This window comes from Epinephelus moara, chromosome 7 (assembly GCF_006386435.1).
Source record: "Epinephelus moara isolate mb chromosome 7, YSFRI_EMoa_1.0, whole genome shotgun sequence".
Taxonomy (NCBI): Eukaryota; Metazoa; Chordata; class Actinopteri; order Perciformes; family Serranidae; genus Epinephelus; species Epinephelus moara.
In genome coordinates, this window is record NC_065512.1 from 29,469,808 (window position 1) to 29,492,192 (window position 22,385).

The 22,385-nt window shown below is 41.5% G+C and overlaps 1 protein-coding gene across 4 annotated transcripts in view; it reads left to right on the forward strand.

Annotated features, from left to right (window-relative positions):
• myo1b (myosin IB) overlaps positions 1-22,385 on the forward strand; it is a 78,436-nt gene that overhangs the window by 17,864 nt on the left and 38,187 nt on the right. For all 4 annotated transcript variants that reach the window (XM_050048131.1, XM_050048133.1, XM_050048134.1 and 1 more), the window contains exon 4: positions 18,227-18,321. In XM_050048131.1, the coding sequence (XP_049904088.1) occupies positions 18,227-18,321 (95 nt within the window). The remainder of the gene's footprint in view (positions 1-18,226; positions 18,322-22,385) is intronic.

A 22,385-nucleotide genomic window follows, 5' to 3' on the forward strand; every position in this document is an offset into this window, starting at 1 on the left:
TTTGTAAGTTTGTGATAAGCTTACATTGAACATGTCAGATATTGCGTCTATGGTAAGCACACAGAGAGGAAATTGACACTGACCTTCTCATTTAATTCCTGGTACGAAACAAATAATGTCACAGCATTCCTTGCACCATACATTCTCCATGTGTCATGTACGTCATTCAGTGAACACACACACACAAACACAAAAAAAAAAAACCATACATTTTAGTATGCTTTCCACAGTAGACAGAAAATCTAACCGTGTAGTGTTAGTGCTTAACTTTGTCCATATTGATAATGTCCTGTCAACCATGGAGACAAAATGTGGGATTAGAATATATAAACCTAGAAGCAGCTGGACAGCTGCGGTTTTGAAACACATTTGGATGTTGTAATTTGAATACATTTGACCTGACTGGTATTCAAAGCAGAGCAGCGAGTAAGCATCGCTACAGGTGATTTAAATGCATGGTGTGTCATGCCTTAAGCACAAGGCAAATCTTTTGCCTTTTTTCCCTAGGCCTATTAAATCAAACATTTATCTTCACATTAATTTGTGTAAGTTATTTCAAGGCCACAGAAAATGCAAAGGGAGAACAGTAAATGGATTTAGACAATAGCCTACACCAGACTTCTGTGAACCAGTTTAACAAACTGAAACTTAAAGAGTTAATGAGAATCCGCCTCGCCATACTGTGTTTGTGAGAGTTTGGCATTATAATGTATTGTATTCGTTGCTTTAGCTATAGCTCTGCTCTGCAGTCATGCAGCTTTGCAGAGCCAGACACTTGTTGTGCCTTAAAGCCGAGACTGCTATTTTTGAATTTTGAGATAGGCAGAGGAAAAAAAAAACAATGCATAAATATCTGATACACTGAAATTACAGAAGTTTGGGCAAATATGTCCATTCAGTAGATTTTTTTAAATGTGCAACAAGATTTGATTTGCGCTAAATGTTTAGTTTTCGATGGAGAGGACATACTGTTTGAAAGAAAACACAGAAAAATCTAGTGTCCAGTCAGTACTTATAATCAAAAATGATTTCCAATTCCTTGTGATGTTTCCAAACCAGTTTTTCATGACCCTGTTCTTTGCGTGGCTGAGCCACAACTGGCTGAAGGGCATTATTACCACAGTGGCTGAAAGGGGATCAGTGTTGAGCTTTAATTAAGGTAACAACAGGAGGTCTGAGGAGTCTTCCTCTTCCTGTCTTTGATCCTCATCAGACTCTTGAACAGTTTAAAGTCAGCAGCTCAGAGCAGGTTGCATCAAGCCCAATGATGTTCACTTGGGTGGATGGCTTGGATTTGCCTCTAAAGATGATGAGATATGTATATGAAGCTAATAAAGCATGACACTTTAACATATTTTACATTAACATGACAGTAATTGAACTAAATTAGCATTGTATGAATAGCTGAAGAACTGTTTTGAAGTATGAAACTTTTGAAGGCATGCATTGGTGGTTATCACATTGTATGTTGTTGCGACGAAAGCTTGATGGACAAAATTAGCGCTGTCACATGATTGCTTGTAGAGATAAAAATCTCCCAGCCTGATAAAGGCTCTTGTAAGCTTCAGGGGATTGTTTTAATGAACATATTTAAGAGCAAAATAGGTCATATCGCTACTCTTAATCAGCGTTGGTACATTTTTAGCGTTTTAAGCATGGACCTGTACTGGCTCCATTGAATTTCTCACCCTGGTGTCACTGCAGAGATATTTTACAGAACAAATAACAAGCAACAGCTAACTGCTCAACCCCTAAACCCCCTTCACAACCAGCACACACCCACACACAGGCAGTGTAAGTAACACTACCCTGTCAGTCAGCAGCACCCACTTAGAGTCAAAGGTTTAAGATTTTGTATACAACCTTGTCACAAATTGCCACAAATCTACTTTTTGTGACTTCATGTCAGAACAATGTGCTTATATAGTCAGTCACTGTAAAAAGCTGTGCACTGTGACAAAATGTCAGCTGATGTCAAACACATGCTGTCCCCTAAAACAATCACTGGTCCTCTCTGTCCACAGAACACAGAGCACAGTCTGTGTACGAAAGTTTATTCATTGTCTAACTTGGTGTTGTGGGAATTGTCTAAGCATCCCGGATAGTCTGTTTGGATAAGATGGAAGATTAATGTAGCTTAAGGTTATTGATTGAAGCCAGGAAAAGGTGCCCGAGCAGGATTAGTTCTGTAAAACGTGTTGGTTTAAATTAATGCGGTTGCATCATCGTTGGCTCATGTTGTGTGTGCCAGCATCTCCAAGGATGTCTGGAATACCTAGTGTATGTGTCTTTTTGTACGAGCACAAGGTAAAAGAACAGTGTGTACGTGCAGGTGCTCATCCTTCTCACACCTGCTCCAGTAATCCCCAGACAAATAGAGGTATGTGTTTGTGTGCGCGCACATCAGCTGGAGGGAAAACTGCAGCTGGTCCTCCATCTCTAAAGTTGTTAGTAGACTAATTGCCTGTTAAGTTCCATCTTAATTAGAGTTTTTGCAGGTAAGTAATGGCTCTCGTCCAGGCCAGAGACCAGTACAGTACATATTGACCAATTAGGGAAAGTCAAGACAGCAGATGTTTCCATGTAGTTGTCAAGTGAAGTTCACCAAGACTGTCACAGTCTGTTGGTAGATTTTCATCAGTTGAATTGAAGTTATCTCACTGGAAAAACAAAATAAGGACACACATCAATAAGAATACATGTGCTACAGGAGGCTTGTTATAAATGTAGACAGCAGTAATCTAATATCAGGAAATTGTCACAGATTTGAGAAATATTCAAATTATGTCAGGAAATTGCACCATTCAGTCCAACATTATTATAAAATTGAAAAGTTGTAAGACATTTGAATGGTTTGTGATTGGTTTCCATTTGAAATGTAATCCATTTGAAATCGTATCATGATTTTAATCATCAAAACAAAGATACCTGAAAATAAGAGAGAAAAAAAATGGATGTGGCTGTGCATGTTTCTGAAAATGTGACTGAACTCTCCAGCTGGATTTTACAGAGGACCACTCATGTGTCCATCAGTTTCTCTGCCGGCCAATTTAGCAAAATGCTTCTCTGCCCAGATGAGGCGCCTCATAATTAACTGGCAGGTGTTTTTCCCTCCCCTCTCTACACAAAGTCGAGCGTTAGAGACAAACTAATCAGTGGCCTTTCTCTATGCACAGCAGCATTACAGATGGCCCGGAGTCATCTTTTGTATGTCCCCTGCCGCCCACGCCAGACACAGATTGAGAGAAGTGTGCGCGAGTGTGTGTGGACAGGCAGCTAGTCCCACGTCTCTAGGGTAGGATCGTATTTCCCCACTGTTTAATGAGGTATTGAGACCCCCGATGCTCTCGGCGCTCAATACCCAGTGCCACTAGAGCATTAGCTACAGGGGGGGCATCCCGACTGGCTAATGGAGCAAAGAGGCCCCGTGCAAGGCGTATGTTGGGGTTTTCAGCCGCTGTGCACATGGTTATGACAGCTTGACTGTGAAATCTGCTTTGTTGTAGATGTTTGACATGTAGGACAATTATGAGCTGTTTATTAATTATATTTTTTCCTTAAGGTGTATGTGTGTCCTTGCATATCCTATCATAGCATGATGATATTCAGGTCACGTGTGATTGTAGCTCTAAATCTGTCACAAGTTTGCTCTTGCTTTACTACAGTATTACTCCACAGTAAAAAAGTTTGTCTTATCTCTAGAATAAGTATGATGTTAAAGTCCTTGACTAGCCCAACCATAATAAAGCACAAAATGAAGAAAGGGCAGTGTGTATAGACATCCTCGGCCAAGAACACGAAGCACAGATTACACTGAACCATTAATTGCTGCAACTGACTTTTCCAGGGAAGGCCGGTGCCCTGCATGTCAAAAGCACTGATGAAGACCAAAGATCACATGTGGGAGGAAGCTACTTGTACTGAGTGCCTGCCTGCATGATGCTATGTTGTGCAACACAAAACTCCCAGTGACCAATTTGTGTTAGGTTTCATTTCAGATATGATCAACAGACCCTAACACTAGATATTGTTTTATATGCAGGGTGCTGGATCAAGATAAAAGACCGCTCTGTCCGTGGGTAGGATGGACTTTGGAGCCATTTACTGCATCATGGCATCATACCTGTGTTTACTTTTCCAGTATTGTCAGTTGGAACACTGATCAAACAGCAATAAGTAAAAGCTGGAAATGCCCTGTAGAATTTAGGTGGACAGCTAACACAAACACATTTGCCCCTTACCTTATATTGGTCTTACTTCCAAAATTCTGCTTTTAAATGCTGTTTTTACTGCAAGAATACTGCTTTCACCTTCAATTTTTGTTCATAAATGAGTTTCTCAAGCTGAAATTAGCTGTGTGAAGGCAGTGTTGTTGTCAGACTTTGTTATAAATCTCAAGCTGTGGGGAAATGGATTGCACAGGAAGACATTAATAAGACATGAGTGGTAGTTTTAAGACATTTTTGTTTGTTGTCCTTGTTTTTTACTGTCATATAAAAGATATGAACCATGGACAGGCACTTATCTGTATTCTAGTACATATCTGTTTTGATCAGTGTATTCTCTCTGTTAGTTTATCCATTACAGCTGCAGTTATTCAGCAACCAGCCTTATGCCATGTGCACACTGTTTTGGTGTTATATAAGAAAGACTGTTTTCAAGGAGGCCTACATAAGCTGCAGCACAGAACCTGTACGTAGGTAGATTTAAGTGGGCACTTGTTGAAATGGCATTTTGACTCAGGTGGGCAGAGTGAGTCCTCTCCAGCATGTGTGTTGGCGTAATGGTAAGCTCGGTGAACCTAGAGAGACATGATTGGGAAAGTGTGTGTGTGTGTATGTATGTGTGTGTTCCTTTTTCCACCCACTTTCTCAGCTGAAGAATAAAATGCAAATGTATTCATTTGGATAATGCAGCCATTTATAATCAATTGCTACATTTGTGCATACAGACAGCAGTTTTATTTGAGACACACACAACACATGTATACACAATCACACACACACTGGTCTCTTTCTCCCCTAGAGCTTATAGATCCCAAGGAGAACAGGGTGTTAGATTTGAAAATGTTCTTAGATTAAGATTTGAAGTCATTGACCAACCTAACTGTGTTTCCTCCAGTATGTCGGTAATAGCTTTCTCTTGGCGCTTAGGAGAACTATCCAAGTTACCACATAGAGTAACTGCAGTATCCCTGGTTCAAGTTTGGCATGGCACTTCTGTTGCATGTCACCTCTCCCCTCCTCCTCATGTTGCCTGTTACTACCATTTCAAGCTGTGACAAAAAGGCAAAATGCCAAAACAGTGCATATATTAAAATTTTGTACATATAATACAGGGTTGCAGTTGCCATAGGGCCTTGATGTTGGCCTTGATCGGTTGTGCTGTTTTGCATATTGAATCTGAACTGAAACTCAGCCTGGTGGCAGTCATTAATAGTGAAAAGTTATGAATTCCTCTGTTGTTTTCAAAGATAACGCACCTACTGTACCTGATAGATTAATACAATACTGATTAAACATTGCCTGCTCTGCCATTCATTGCTTCTGTAAGCATAAGATTTTATTTTATTGATTTTCTCTTATCCGTGACTGTCAGAAAACCATTGTAAACTCTCTCTATTCATAGCCAGAACAATAGGTATTGAGCTTTTTCTTTCTGTGTACACAGGTTACATAACAACCGGTAAGAGGCATACCGAAATGGTGGCAAATAGATAAGACTAATATCAGCTCGGCTGCGTGGAATATTGGTTCACCAGGGAACCATATATCTTGACAGTAAGAAAATGTGTGTTAGTTGCTCTGTACCGTTATTGTTGAGCATTAAATATAACAGGGAATATCCATAAAACATGTAACTTAGTCAGGGGTTGTCAGTTTACTCAGTGATGGAAAAGGGGTCCCTTGAGGAAAAAGGTTAGGAATCACTGTGCTGCAGCAAACAGTGGCCAGCCCTGTAAATGCAAAAGTCTGGTTTTCCCCTTTGACAGTTTCTCTTTCAAAATGAATGGGCATGAACAACCTCTGTACATTCACAGGAAGCCTTTAGGGCTTGGTAAGGTGAAGGTCCGTGTAGAACCAATTAAGTGTGAGACCTAAAGACTGTAGTTATATAGGATTTTATGATCGACAGTATCAAATGTTTTGAGAGGTCAGTTAAGGGAACAGCACAAAAAATGTTTTGTTGCAATAACCAGTGACCCCCAATTAGTTTGTTCATGATTTATGTTAATCTCATTGATTGTTCTTACACAGAAATTAAATCCACATGCTAGTGGCCCTGTGAGACTGTGCTTAGCATAAACAACCTGACAGCCACTTAACTACTGTCTTTTTAACTGTTTAGCTACCAATAAATGGTCTTACCTCTGTAAAGAACGGTAGAATGATTACATATAGTACACAACAGCTAGCAAACTTGAGTTAGCTGATAGCTTTCTAGCCAGCTGTCATATCCGTTGATATTGTAGCTAGTAACAAAAACATTTTTAAACTTCAGTCTCATTTGCATAGTTGGGGGCATTCCCCACGGTTTTGTTGGGTGTGTTTGAAGGCTATTGCTACCCAAGGTAGCAGTACTACCAATTTACTGCAGCACCTCAAACAGAGTGGGAGAGGTGTTGCTCCCTCCGAAAATATCCCTGCTCAAGTGCTTGAATTTGTTATTTACGTGACAACGCCTGAACGCAACACAGGCTCTGCTCCATAGACTGTGTGTTCGGTGCCGTGCTGCAGGTTCGGGCCAGGCTCGGTTCTAATTGTCTCGGACTCGCAATATAATGGTAGGGGAAACACTGCCGTATGATAAGAAAGGGGCCCAGTGGAAAGCGATCACGGATGCAGTCGCCATGTATCTTGCAAGAGATATGGTGCCCTACTGTAAAGCCCTCTGAGGCAAATTGTGATTTGTGTTATTGGGCTTTCAGCCAATATGTCCATATTAGACAGTAAGTTAGGACAACTTCTGATTCATAGACACTGAAGATTTTGAAAGCATGGCTGGAATTGAACCAGGGTCTCCAGATTGAGATGCAAAAGATTTACCCACTGTACTATGCCATGAAATACACAGTGAATAAATTAGGCTATACGTAATTTAAACTGAACAAAAACACTGAAATTATTAGAAAAAAATATGTATATTTTAATGTCCTTGCTAAGCCACCATTTTTATGGTGTTGAGGTCAGTTGTAACACAGAGTTACAATTGACCCCAATCGTACCACCCATGACACAAGGTGTCCTGCTGGCTAGAAATGACAAAGCTAATATTTGACAAATATATCAAATGTTAGACAACAGCATGGTCATCCAAGTAGGGGAACCACAGGTCTTTACAGACAAACATTAACCACAGTGTATTATCAGATGCAAGTGTTTTTAGTGAGCAAATTCAATACATCAGAGAATGGAGACAATTAGTGCCCAACATCAGAACATGGACCTCTGTAACATCTTTTAGGGTGAGATTAAGGTCCTGACCAAAGACATGGAGGCCCTTCAGCTGGAGAAACAGGAGCTAAAACAACATTACAAAAAAAGATGCTAGAAATAGATGAGCTGAAGAATGAGCCTCAGAAAGGTGAAGTCATCAACAACCATGAGATAAGCAGAGAAAAGGCGGCCTGCCCCTCAACACTGGAGGAACTTCTTCAACAACCCGAGGAGACAAAAAGAAAGCACACAGCTGAAAAGCAGATGCTTGTCACCAAGTTCACCGTGGCCAAACAGGAGCTGGAGGATCTCAACCAGCAGCTCAAAACAGAGAAGGACTTCTGTGGAGATCACAGAAACTATTTTTTTAAGATGGCTTCTTTCAGCCGAGTTTAAGTCTCAGAAACCAAACAGAATCAACTCCATCATGAGATCCTGAAGCTGCAGCTAGTGCTCCACAAAGAAAAGGACTTGGAGAACCAGGCAGCCTCAGGCACTTGAGATCAAGAAGGCCTTTTGTAAAGACTTTGACCAACAGCCTCAGAAAGAAAAGAAACTGAGGGCAGAGGCTGAGAGGAGTGAACTGGAAGCCCTTAAAATCAGGAAGGCACTTTTCCACAGATTGGATGAAGCCTGAATGATCACAGAGAAGCTTTCAGCTGAAAGCCAGATGCTCGCTAACAAGTTGAAGAAGACGGAAAAGAAACGGCAAGCTCTTGTTCGAGACGTCCTGGAGCTCACTCAGTTGCTCCAGCACGAAACGACTTTGAGGGTCCAGGCAGAGAACTACCAACTAGAGGCCACTGAGACTCTGGAGGCTCTTCAAAAAAGGATTGAAGTATGTCAAAGAGGGTCCCCTGCCAGGACGAGGACTTCCTGCTGCAGGACGAGGAAGAACTTTTCAAGTAATTTTAAAAGCAGAGGGAGAAGAAGAGGTGCCTACTGAGCATCAGTCAGACCTCTCTTAGATAAAAGGATGATAAGTTTACAACAAATGTGCAACACTCCTTTTCTGAAATAAGACATGAAAATATGTGGCATCTGAAGAGATTTATCTTTTTTTAGGGAAGTACATTGTAACGGGAACTACAGTTGTCACTTTGCAAAGCAGAGACAGATTGTGGAGACTGGAAACTCCAAACATGATCCACTGTGTTTTATAGAAATTAAATGAAACTCATTAGTTAAATTAAACTGCTTTGTTTCTCACTTTTGATCTTAAATGTGACTCGCATCATAACCACAGCTGGTGCACAAACTGATTTGGAAGTGATTTGCACGGATTGAGGATTCGGCTGATTGTGGATATTTGGCCAAGACCTCCCAAAGGGCCTTACTATGGGCCCTAAGGGTCAGACTGGCATTACTGTAAATACTGAAACTGTAAATGCTAATGGAAATCTAATCTGCCAGACATCATAGCTGGATTAAGATTGTGTCAACTAATGTCCACAGCTATAACAGCTTTTGCAGTTCACTGATTAATCACTGCATGCTCTTTTTTCACCAAAGCCTGATGTTTCATTGGGATAAATGTGTATCTTTTTGCCCACCTCTGCTGCAGGAACCCTGATGTGATATCATTACTATGATTTGCTATTACACAAACCCAATTACAAAAAGTATAGACAGTTTCAGCTCGCTTACTTCAGAGTTTCATGCAGCGTTGTAGGCAATTTTTGGCAACGCACCGTGCAACAAATCAGTTTCTTTGACCCAGCTTACAGGTGTTAAATCAACCCACCATGTTTGAAACAGGGCCATTTATCTCTTACCTTTCAACTGTAATATTTTATGGTAAACTGTTTATTTTGGCTCTGGCAAAAGAATCCCTGAGCAACTTTACTCCCTTCTACCAAAACCTCTTTGTCTGTGGCCTCCTCATTTCCTGGTGTGGAGCAGGAGAAGTTGTAAGCCACCACTGTGGTGCTGATGTGGGACCAACTTTACACTGTGGGTCAGACCCACAATGACTCTGTCTGTTGTCTGAATGGGCTCAGTGGGTCACATGGTCACCCTGAGGCCTTTTGCTTCATTGAAGACCTGCCAAGTGATCTTGTACTTAATTTGGCATAACAGTTTATTACTGTGTAGCCTTTGTGTGCGTGCGAGCGTGTGCAGGGGCATTGTAATGCCTGTAGGGCTCAAAAATTACACATATACTTTTATAAGTTATGAAACCCTTGCAAACGTGTATAGTAGATTTTAAGACCTTTATCGAAGTTTGAGATAAGTCATAGATAGATATATAGATATGACACTGCGATGAGATTGTTCTATGCAGCTACAGTAGAGTTAAATTAAATTAGCACAGTTTAGCACAGTTTGTTTGGATGTTAACAGGACCACTTGTCGGTGAAGATTCTCAGTCATCCAGGTCATGATAATCGTAAGTGCTATATCATAGGCAACTGGACTTGCTTGCGTTTCTTGAAGACCTTTCGCCTCTCATCCAAGAAGCTTCTTCAGTTCTAGGACTACTGTATGCTTCAGAGTCAAGATGTGTTACTCAGGCCTCTTAGAGCCTGAAGTGACCGGAGACACTGCCATAGTAGAAGGCCGAGACATGTAGAGCAGGACTAAGAGAGGAAGTCCTCAAACCTGACAGAGCTGGTGCTTTCTGGGCTATAAAAAGACGTCTTGCTCCTCTGTTTCCATTATCCTGTCTGTGGCTCTGCACATGTGGCTATGTGCTTTTTTTTTCCCTAAGCATTTTTTTTTCTCTACATCTTCTAGCCAAAGGCAAAAGGCCTTCATTTATCATTGTATGAAATCCCATGACTCAGACAGTCTGGTCAACTCTTGAGGCCTTTTAACACCCGATAATTGGGAGCCCTTTAAATATTCTGGGTTTTTTTTCTGTTTTTTAATATGCTGCATGCTGATTACCACAAACCTGCTAAAAGAGGCTGAGTAGAGTCTTTGTTTGAGCATTACTTTGAGGATGTTTTGCTAACTTACTCAGCATGCTTGTTTCCTGCTTTTTTCCAAGGATCAGACAAACAACTTGAATCTGTATTTTCCCCCGCTGTGGAACACCAAATTGCTGTGCAGCAAAGTAAATTAAAGCCCTGGACCCCCTCGAAGTTTGATGTATGGGTGGGGGAGTATCAATGAGTAATTTAGCAGAGGTCTCAGGCAACCTCGAGTGAGCGTTGAATTAATTAGAGATGTGTGGCAGCAGTGCTTCACTCAGAGCTTTTAATTTAGGGAGTCGAAGGTATTCGTTATTGCACCTTGTAAGTTGCAGTCGAGAGTGCTCATCTGAATATGAGACTGTTGTCACGTGTCAGATGTTTGCTAGATTCTCGCCCTCTGTGCTGGTCTTTTTTTTACCACCTGTTTAACAGCTACACATCGTCACAGCCAGTGTACAGATGGGGCACATCTGTCCGAACCACACCAGCAGGTTCTCCAGCAATCTGTGAACGCATGCCACTGTACTGTGTGTGTATGTGTGTGTGTGTGTGTGTGTGTGTGTGTGTGTGCCTAACTTAATCCCAGTTCAGACGGTTAGAAGCTTGCATCTACTTGCAATGCGCCAGTCTTCAATATCTGAAAACCTGCCAGTTGACACCAATGCGTCTAGATGAGATGGGTGCTCTCTGTACTTGTGTTCTGATTTTCAGCTCTTCAGCCTGGTTTTGTAGCCGAATATAAATTGTGCGTTCTTAAAATATGAATGACGATAGTGGACATTTGCTATAGTTGCATCTCTAGTTGGGATGAAATGGTGAAAACATAAACAAAACAACCCTTAGATGGGCCGCAGTCATAATAAATACGCCAAAATAATTTAAATAACCAGCGTCGGTTAATATTTCAGTGAGTAGGCTATGTGTGTGACATGCACACGTGCAGCAAGCAGCAGCAGCGACCCCAATGCCTGACAGCAACACACTGTGAGGACGGAGATTGACAGCATGTTGACAACTACAGGGATGTAAATGAGACATAAGCAGATTTGGTGGTAACAGGGGGCTGTTGTCAGAGATTGCAGCAGCAAGCAAACATGCAGCCTAGTCTACAGGCAGTCTGTAACTGATTTAGCCAACTGGCTTCACTATGAGCCAACTGGCTGTTGAAACAGGTGATGTGCCTTACCTTACCTGCTGCTGGGGACCTGACAGGCTGAGTTGCAGGTGACATCTCCAGCTGGCTTGAGTCAAGGTGACACAGGCCGGTTCACACTGCTGTAACTTTTCTTTGCAACTCTTTAAAATGGTTTCATCTCATTGTGAATCTTTGGTATGAACTGGGCAATGCACAGATGGACCACATCTGTCGGAACCACATCAGCAGGTCCTCCAACAGACTCTGAATGCATGTCACTGTACTGAATATGTGTGTGTGAGTGTGTGCACATGGCAAACTTAAGCCATCTTTAGGGACACATTTCAGACTTGTGCAATTTGTGACAAAAGCTGTGTTCCCAGTTGGGAAAAATTTGACTTTTGAGTTATTGGTCAAGGTTAGGGTTAGGCAAAGTTTAAGGTTAGGTAAGTAGGGGTTAGGTTTAGAGATTGATGTGTGTGTCTGTGTCTTGCACCAGCCACCCACTCTTCCACCTGGTCATAAAGCATCAGGAAAGCGTTGCTTCCTTAGCTGCTCCGTCAGAGCCAGGGCGGATTTCCTGTTGCCTCTGGAGGAGCCAGATCATACTGAGATCACAGGGCCCCCCATGCAAACACATCACATACCAGAAACATAGCTGAATTTAGCATCAAAGCACTGAACAGAGTTGATCCATTATATGGCTGGATAATGAACAAAGTTGTACTTTCTTTAAAAAGAGTGTATGTAAATGTGCTCGATGTCAGTATGAAGACGTGGCCGAGAGCCTCTGAGGAAGATTATTATTGTTTGCAAAAGTCCTGTCATCTCCCAGGAGCTGGGTGGGCGACACTCCAGACCATACATTACAGCTTCATTAGCATCTACAAATCAGGACTTAAAAGTGTGCTGAATCTGCCCTCAGAGTACTCCACCCTTTTAAGATTCAGGTCACACACAGGCCCATCATCTCCTCCTATGCCCCAGTTACTGGAGGTTGGTAGTAAAAAGAACTGACTAGACTATTTTGTACAGCTTACCTCATGCCAGTGTGGCTTTGTGTTCACCGCTGCCACGTGCAAGTCCAAATTACAGCCTGTAGGCAGATGTGAAGGGGAGGTGCCAAGCAGCACTTATGGTCCAAGGCCTTATCCCCACACACCCAGCTCCACACACTGATCAGGGAGGCCTCTGGGATTTCGGTGCCTCACTCACTACTTCCCCTGCCTTTGATGGTGACCTTGGTGCTTCATCATCATTTCGACTTCCACATTTGTGAAGTGGTACAGCCAGTTGCTGTTCATACTGCTTTCATGGTCCTAATGATAGCACAATGTTGTAGCCACAGGGATGAACATTAATTCTAATTCTATCCTGTTTTTCTTGCTTTTATTTGTGGGAATAAAAATACAGATTAGTTTCTTGCGAGAAGTCAGTTGTGGCTTGGATTTTTTTTCTTTTAAATGTTTAAGATTTAAAGATTTACGTCATCTGCACTTGCACAATTTTGGGTGTGGCCCCTCACTTCTGCTGCTTTCTATTCATATTGTGATTATGCAATGGCCATTCATATTCATGTGATTAGCTCTCTATGTGTGTGTGTCTGGCAGAGGACCTCCCACTCCTATTTTTGCACCCCTCACCTTCTCCTGGTACACTCCCCCTCCCACTGGCCTCCACTGGGGGCGAGATAATTGTGTGATGGTTTGCTCATTGTCAGGATCAGGTCAGGCAACAAGAGTGTTTTCACAAAGCAGACATCTGCTGCGCTGTGCTGCCCTTTTCAGCAGTGACGTAATGTCCTGTGGCAAGTCTCATCCATACAAACGTGGTGTAAAGGAGAGGGTAGGGGACAGGCTCTGATCAGAGATTGTGGCAGTGGGGATTTCTGAGTGAGAGGCTTGGGCCAGACAGAATGAAAACATTTGGTCACACTGGGGGCACCTAAGATCTTTATTTAAAGTTCTCTGTTTAGTTTTTTTTTCAGTAGTTAATTTTACATTCAGCGATTCTCGCCGAACAAATTGTGTATATCTTTGAGACAAAGCATGTTAAATACAGCTCTTTTCTTTATAAACATCTGCAACACAGATTTATTTGGGAATTTATTTTTTAATTTTGAAGCATGCATTTGTTGACATCCATTGTAACATTGTTTGGCTGTCTTTGTGCCCTCTACTGTCTGCGGTGATAAAGCCTGATTTGTGGTAGGGTGCTTAACAGTTTTGATGAGTGTCCCTCGACACATTTCTTTCATGTTGCACACCTTTGTTATGTTGGGGACATTGTCACATTTTGTCGCACAATGCTATTGGGTGGTCACATTGCGTCACACTAACGTCTTCATTGAGACATTGCCCTGAACGGTTTGGTCCCTGACAGTAACTTTAGATAACCTGGAGACATCTGTATATACCAAAAGTGCCTCTCCTTGTCCATGTCCTGCATTTGTAAACCAATACACATTCCCCCTGTAGCTTCCTGGTTTGGTTTAGTGGATGCACTGCACCTTCTTTTTTTGTGTTTCTGTTGTCTTCTCAGTAGTAGTAAGTTTAAAAACTCTTCCTCTGCTATTAACTCCATTGAATTCATCAGATCCCTCCATTACCAAAATACAAAAGGATACAAAGTAGCGCAAATATGGATACATAACAAACAGCTGTCAGAAGGACATATATACTGACTGGAATGATCCAGTGTAACTTAACAAGCAGGATGAAGGATAGCGTCTGGTTACCATAGAGACAAAAGAAGCCTTTTGCCAAAGCATGAATTAAAAAGTCACTTAGCTCTCTAGTTTCTGTCAAGTGACACTCATTAGAAGTGTCAAGCGCCCTATCATAAATCAGGCTTTAGTGTTGCTTGACCTGTGTGCTCATCTGCATACATTTAGCTCCAGTGGCAAACTGCGATACTCCAACTAAGGAAATTAACTTAGTCGCCAAAAGCATTTCCTTGGAGACCTCCACTGTAAAATAAACCTCTGTAAAACTGCTGGCAGGACACTTCAATCTCAAAACAACCTCAATCATTATCCTTTCTTCTATGACATTTTAAGCCATGAAGGTTTTATATTCGCAAAACTATGTGTGCGACATGATTCCAGTGTAAAGCCTGTAAAATAGTGCACCACCTCTAGTGTTAAAAAAACCCACCTTTTTGAGTAATTTCACAAGCTCATTAACTCACTATGCCAGCTTGACTTAAAGTAACTTACTTCTGCATTAATGTACCCCTTTTCCTGAGGGTTAGTTGGTGCATGGCCCACACTGGGGGCTGACGAGGGAGAGGACCAGTTGCCCAGGCTGCATGGGCTCTGGTCCAAAACGATGTGTGATGGTGCAGAACCCTAGGCTCCATTAGCCAGCTTCAGCTTTAACTTTGTATTGTGGCCTGGAATGCATTCATCTGGCTGTCCATCTCTGGCCCCCTCTGTCATGGCTTCTTACTAGCAATCAGCTACTTTTCAAATTGGAGGTCAGTGTTAGTTCAGTGTGTGATTATATGCTCCAAATTCTGCTCCTCACCACACTGACTCCACTAATACATTCGTTGCTGTGCCCCAAATTAGATTTTCTTTTAGACATTAGCGTCTTTTTCCATGTCTTGGTGTATTTGTAGAAGTTGGACTAGATAATAAACAAATTGCAGAGTGGTGCCGTATAACCGTTCAGCATTCAGACTCAAATTCAGTCTGAACATCTCCTTTAGAAATCACTTTGAACCCTGTCTCACCAGTTTTTAGCCTGCTGGTTGGTGCCACACTACATTTTGTTGTGCAGTGTGCTTGAGTCTGACAGCAGCTTTGCCTCTACAAGTACATCTAACCTCAGCAGCCATGCTCGGGGTTTGATATCCCATTTCATACCCAGGTGCAACCCACTGTTAGTGCTGTATGAAATCCCCCTGTCAGCATCTGTGAATGTCAGACATTCCTCCCTGCATTCATGTCTTGTACACTTAGTGCTTATAAATACCTGATTAATGATATTACTCAGACCTGAGAGACTTGGAGTGCCCCCACCCTTCAGGCAAGGAATTAGACCAAATTAGACACCGGGGAGAGACTATTTTGATGCATTCCTCCAAAGGTACCTCAAGCTATATTTACCATGTTCTCAGTGTGAAACATAAGACTTTAAAGATGTTGATCTTAGCTTGATATTTAAAAAGGAGAAAGATTACATCCTTCATGGTTTGGAAGTCTACAGCACTGACTTATACTAAGACATAACCCTCCTGCAGAGATGGTAGCGATTCATCATTTTGCCCAAGATAATGCTACTTGATTACAGCAAAAATCATAATCATGATTATTTTGGTCAGTATTAAGATCACAATGATTACTCATTTACTTTGGAGACTTCATGCAAAGAAAAGGGGTGCGCTTGATTAATAACACAAGGCTCCAATGTAACTTTTTTCACCACCGTCCCAAGCCATCTTGAAATACCATCTGAACCATGAAGTAAATGCTGGCCATCCTAATCATAAAGGATTGTTATTTTATTCTACAATACAATTATTTGCTTAATTAAAAGTGTTGAATGGCATGAATAAAGCACCACAGAAATTATTAAATTATAAATTAACTCACATTTTACAAAAATGTGTTACATTGACACATATATTGATTTATTCATATCACATGCTTTCACTCAATAGATCCATAAAGGTTTTATGTTTTGGCAGTTAGGCCGCCCATAACACCTGAAAGCATAAAATTCCACCAACACTTTGGGACGCCATTATAACTGCTGCTGCAACAGGTAAATTGCTGTCAGATGTCGCTGTCGTGGTTCATCATCTCCAAGCGGCAACCTCCAGGGCTGAGAAATAGAGCCAACATCAAAGTACCAAAAACTGCAGTTCCTCAAATGGCCACTTGAGGCTGGCTCCAAAAGGAAGTCAATCCCCATAGACCCTGTCATAATGCCCAACTTTACAGCAGAAATTAAGGTCTGGCACAAAAAAACAGTGTTGGTCTCTCCAACTAACTTCAATATTCATGACAACTGTACGGGACATTAAGGTTTTATATAACTCACCCATTTTATGAAGGCTCAAAATTACGCATCATTACGTGCGGGGCTGCTTGAGTGACAGTCTGTCTGCAAGGCGTCGCTACAGTCTATGAGTCAGATCCAGCCCTCGCTCCTACACAGCTCCACCCTCTCTCATCCAAATATTGTCACTTCTGGCTCCAACCAACCAAGATCGCGTGGTCAAAATGCCAAACTCAAGCTTCAAAATGGCAGTCCACAAAGTATGGTTTATGTGGTGGCTACCTCCAGTATTTTATCCAGTCTATGATCTACTTGCTGTGTGTGCGTGTGTCAGGAGTGTGTTATGGTTTAATTATCACAATTGCAATTCTGTAGGCGAGGTTGATCTTTTGTCCCGTTTCTCTGTCCCCGAGACAGCAGGACACCCTTAATTTAGAGTCTTGTTCATGAAAAAAAGGGGAGCATCATTGCTAAATGAAATGTGACACAATAATCTGTTTATCTCAATTGTCTTGTTCTCGAAACCATTGGAGGCTAAAATTGTTATTCCGAGTTACATTATCTTGTAGTCGCGTTTCCCTCTTGTGATGTTCCACCAGTACAGACATGACACAGTCCTCCAACTCCGCTTTACCTTGTCTTAAACCAACTCACCCAATGTCTCAACAGCATAATGGCACAATTACAGCTAATACCAGATGTGACTTTGGAAAAAAATCCTGAGTAATGAATGCCAAAGTACGTGGAAGAGGGGGGGACTAATTTGCAGCCTCATGTCCTGCTGGAGGAGAAAGTTGGAACGCACTCCTCACAGCACTGTACATGACTGTTTGCCTGCCAAATGGAAGCTGTAAAAATCTGGTGCTGCAGCCTCACCCTTTAGTGTTCCTTCTTTGTGGGTGTATCGCATTGAAATTACAGACCACTGTGCCACACAAGATTTAAAAAAAATTGTCATTGTGATACGGCCCTCACAGCATCCACACCCTTCTCTCAAACCATCATAAGAGATTGTCTACATAAAGAGAACAAATAATATATTGTTGTGGAATTCAGTGGGGGGTGAAACTGCAATAATCAGTCCCACTTTCCCATTGTATCACTGTCCTGGAATGTATGACAATAGGCTGTGCTTTATAATAGGCGCTCCACTTTTAAACTTCACTAATCCACCAAGGGTTATTTTACAGTCTCACTGACTCATTCAAACACCTGCCAGGGTGTGATTATAACAAATTCATGTTTAATTGCATATTTTTTTTTAGAGTAACAGAAAAAAAATCTGAAAGTTTAAAGTTTACATAGTGGTAAAAAGGCTTCTAAGCATGTAACTGTTCTTGTTTTGTGTCTGGGTGCAGGAGCTTTAGCAGCATTAGTGTAGCTAAGTTTGGGAAGAAGAACAGGAAACGGTCACTATTCCAACTATCAAAGCCAAATCCCAAATGTGAACCAGCCTGTGAAGCTAAATAAAGCTAGCAAGTCACTCCAGTGCTGTGGCTGTTGTGCAGATGCAACCCAACTTTCAATAAAGCCACGTGCTATTGATTAGGGTGGATGCCATGTGGCCTGGCACAGTAGCATATTTTTTTCTTTGAACTTATTTCACCCCACTATCTCTACATCACCCCCCAAAATATCCTGGAAAATTCTTAGAAATAAAGATGTTATGTAAGTTGAGGGCTTGTTATTGTGATTTGGAAGCTTACAACTTTGTGCCTTTTTGTTTTCCAGCTATGCTTTGGCAGATGAGGCCTACCGATCCCTGAGGGACCAGGACAAGGACCAGTGCATCCTCATCACAGGGGAGAGTGGGGCTGGGAAAACCGGTATGTAGCCAAATGCTAACTCCTTTTTATCTTGGAGAAAAAGTTTGGCTTTTTTTGAAATGGGGTTGTATAAGGTACCTATCCATAGTCAGTGTAATACCTACAGTAGATGAAGGTCAGCACACCCCAGGTTTGGAGCAGCAGGCAGTAGTACCACCAGGGAAGCTAAGCAATGTCCTGCCGTGGACGGGGGTGGCAACAAAACATATTTTAGCAACCTAAAACAATCAATATCACTTTAAGTGTACGTTATATTTAGAATATTTTCACTACTTTACCTTACCATCAGACAGCCCTTTCCAACAGGGAACTGATCGAACAATTAAACTTAACTGTTCTCCCTCTGTAAAGCCAGACTACACTGACAAAAAACATCATCTTACCTCACTGATCACGGGAGCTGCTGGTCTACCACTGCCTCAGTCTTTGAGTTTGTTTGTTTGATTGTGTGACTTTGGTATTTTTAAGAGTTAGTTTGGATTCACCCAATAAGACAAACAAACTAACCGACTGAGGCACCAGTAGATTCCAGCAACCAGCAACTCCTGTGTTCACCGAGGTAAAATTATTGTTTTTGTCAACGGAGTTTGGTGGCTTTGAAGAGAGCGATATAATGGTTCCAGAGTCGTAAAGGGCTGTCTGAAGGCAAGGTAAAGCGATGCAAGTCAAAATATAGTGTACACTTTAACTGTTGATGATTTTTTTTTAGGTAGGACTTTTGTGTAAGTGGCTAAAAAAGTTTTCTGCTGCCCCTGTACAATGCTTTTTTTCCATGGTGGTGCTTCCGGCCGGCTTCTCCAAACTCAGGGCAAGCTGACTGTCATCTACTGTATGTAACACACTTACTGTGTCAAATAACCTTGCTTCAAAAAGTCCGAACTATCCCTTTAATGTCTGCGCATTCCAGGCAAAATGTAATTCTCTGTGTCAGGCAATGTACTCTCCGGTGTAGCATCACCCTGCTTCTATACTCCATTACACACATGCATACCTGGGGTCTCTTTGGCACAAACGCACACCTTAAAGCTGCTGATATTAGTAATGCATCTGCTCCTGGTTAAAAAAAAATCTTTATTTATGTAAAGTTAGGCAAAAAACACTTCTAAATGATCCAAGAGCATCTTAGCTAATAGATACCAGGAGGGTTAAAAATGCACCATCAGGTCTTCCTGTCTCTTCAGCTCTTCTTGTTTGTAGTGCTGAACAAAAGTTTGTTTTAAGTGTAGTCAAAACTTGTTTTTAAATGCTGCTGTAAGATAAGGGTTGTTATGTATAAAGCCACAGTTCAGATTTAGAGCAGTTGTACCTTTTTGTAAAGGCAGCTTGATGCCAGTTTTTTGAGATCATGTTGGTACATGAAATGTGACTCTGTCATTTCCATGACCTGTATATGAAGTAGTTGTAAAATGATAGAGGTAGACAAATCAAAGTAGATCAGCAGCATACAGATGGTTTCCTGGTTTACAGCATTCACTCTTTTCAGATAAGAAATGTAAAAGCTCACATCAGACGTTTGTGTTGGAAATATTAAATGGAGCCTGCTGATGCTGGAGGCATCCCTCGTCCTTTATTTCTGTTGACTTTTAAAATACAGTGGCCATGTTCAGGAGCAGTTTCACATACCTTACAGAAACCCAAGAGGAATGGAATTTCCTGGTCTTTGTTGGCATTGCGGTGTCGCAGGTAAAAGCCATATTGAGTTGGCAGAGCACAAACTATGGAAAGCAGTTGCAATTTACTCATAAAATACTTTCCTGTTCAGTAAGGACAAAGGCAAACATTCATACGTAGAGTTTTAAACCTTGACCCTTTGCACTTGGTTGCATGACTGAGTCAGGTATACAGTAATGACTTGTGGCACTTTAGCCTTGAATCCTTGGTAACTTTTTTCCATGAGTCCACTCCAAAAGCATTTATAGCACTGTACTAGTGGCTAGACATGATGTTGGTGTGAACTGCACCGTCAGCTTCAAACTCATACACTGGATTTGCATGTGTGCAGCAGACTTTATGTGTGGGAGTGATTCGTAATCACAGTGTCCATTTGGTTCCAATTAAAACACCCATCTGGTTTTAATCAAGAGGTGAGCAATATTGGAAAAAAGTATCAACTTTAACTATCACAGCATTATCTCTTTTTTTATGAATACCTACTAAAGTCCTGGATATCATACAGCAAAAAGGTCAAACTTGTCCCATTCTCCCATTAACTTATCACTCAATTAGACACAAAGGCAGTGAAGACAAGAGAAATGCCAAAATGTTCATTCAAAAATAAAAATAAAATTTGTGTATGGCTTTCCCACGGGACAGTTCATCCCAAAATCAAAAAATACATATCATTCCTCTTACCTGTAGTGCTATTTATCATTCTAGATTTGTTGTGAGTTGCTGAGTGTTAGAGATTTCGGCCGTACTTCTCTTCAGTATCATGGATCTAGATGGCACTCTGCTTGAGGTGCTCAAAACGCCAAAAAAATACATTTGTAAATCTCAACAGAAATGTCTCTTCTCAGAATTCATGACCAGGTTACTCAAGATAATCTACAGACCTTGTTGTGAGCAGTTTCACACAGGAACCATTTTCTTTCTACTGAACCACACCCAACGACTGGAAGGGAAGCGTGCACCTACTGCTTGGTGACCTACCAACACTAAGTTAGCTAACGTTACAGCCAAGTAACAATCTCTGGGGCTGATAAATGAAGAGAACGTGGAAGTGTCAAAAAATGCGGTTCTTCAAATGGCCACTTGAGGCTGGCTCCAGAAGCAAAGCGATCCCTGTAGACCTCATGTTAAAATGCTGGACTTGACAGCAGAAATTAGCATGCCTGGTACAAAAAATGGTTTGGGTCTCTGTATCTAATTTTGTCATTTATGAAAACTGTATGGGGGAGATGATTTTTAAATAACTCACCCGTTTATATTTCATTATGGCTTAAAGTTAGGCATTTTTAAGTGCGGGGCTCCTTGAGTGACCCCACGCTCCTACACAGATATGTTCACTTCTGGCTTGAAAAAAAAAACCAAGATGACACAGCCTAATACTGAATTCCAGGCTTCAAAATGGGAGTCCACAAACTAATGGGTGACATCACGATAAGTAGTCCATAATTTTACAGTCTATGGTTACAGCTCAGCTGAGGAGGACGCCATTTAATGTTTACATCTCGCACTGTCATGAGCACAAACATGTTACCTAGTCATCATTTCTGGAAAGAGACATTGCTTTTGAGTATGAGAATGTAGAATGTATTTCTTTGGTACTTTGAGCACAGGAAGCCGAGTGCCATCTAGTTCCATCATAGTAGAGATAAGGCAGACATTTCTGCAGCCTAGATCTCCAACAGTTGGCAACTTACACCAAAACAATCTAGATGAATAAATAGCACCCCCAAGTATGAGGAAAAATATGTGTTTTTGATTTTGTGGTGAACTGTCCCTTTAATCTATTACCCAGCCCTAACTTTGTCTCTTTGTGCACTGCTGCGCTGATGCCATATCCATTTCCTCTATTGATAATATGATGCACTGTTTTCATGCTGTTGATGGCTTTGTGCTATCGGCACATTGATCCCTGGCTGGAGCCTTCCCTGTTCCCTGTTCCCTGTAGGGAAATGCAGTGATAGAACAATAAAAAAGACAAAGGACAAAGGAATTGAAAGCACATTACAGGCTGACATATCATGTTTTGCACTATGCACTAGCCTTTATTTGGGTTCTCTCAGCCTCTCATGGATATTAAAAACCCCACTCCAAGAAGCTGTTCAGCCAAGTCGAGGAGATAAATTTGGATTTCAGTAATCTCATCGGCCTCAGAGCTTTGCAGTGGAATAAGGCCATCAAAAATGTGCCCAACCCATCGATATGGGTCATTGACTTTCATGTCTGTTACTTGTGCGCCGTTTCGCTGCAGTTTCTATGGGAGCAAGGAGCTGTGACGAACACTATTATCAGATGCCAGCAATAGCGTACAGGAGACATAACATAGTTCTACTGTCTGCGAGAGATTACTGAAGGAGTTTATTTTGCCACCCTGAGACATAAAGCAGTGAAGATTAAGC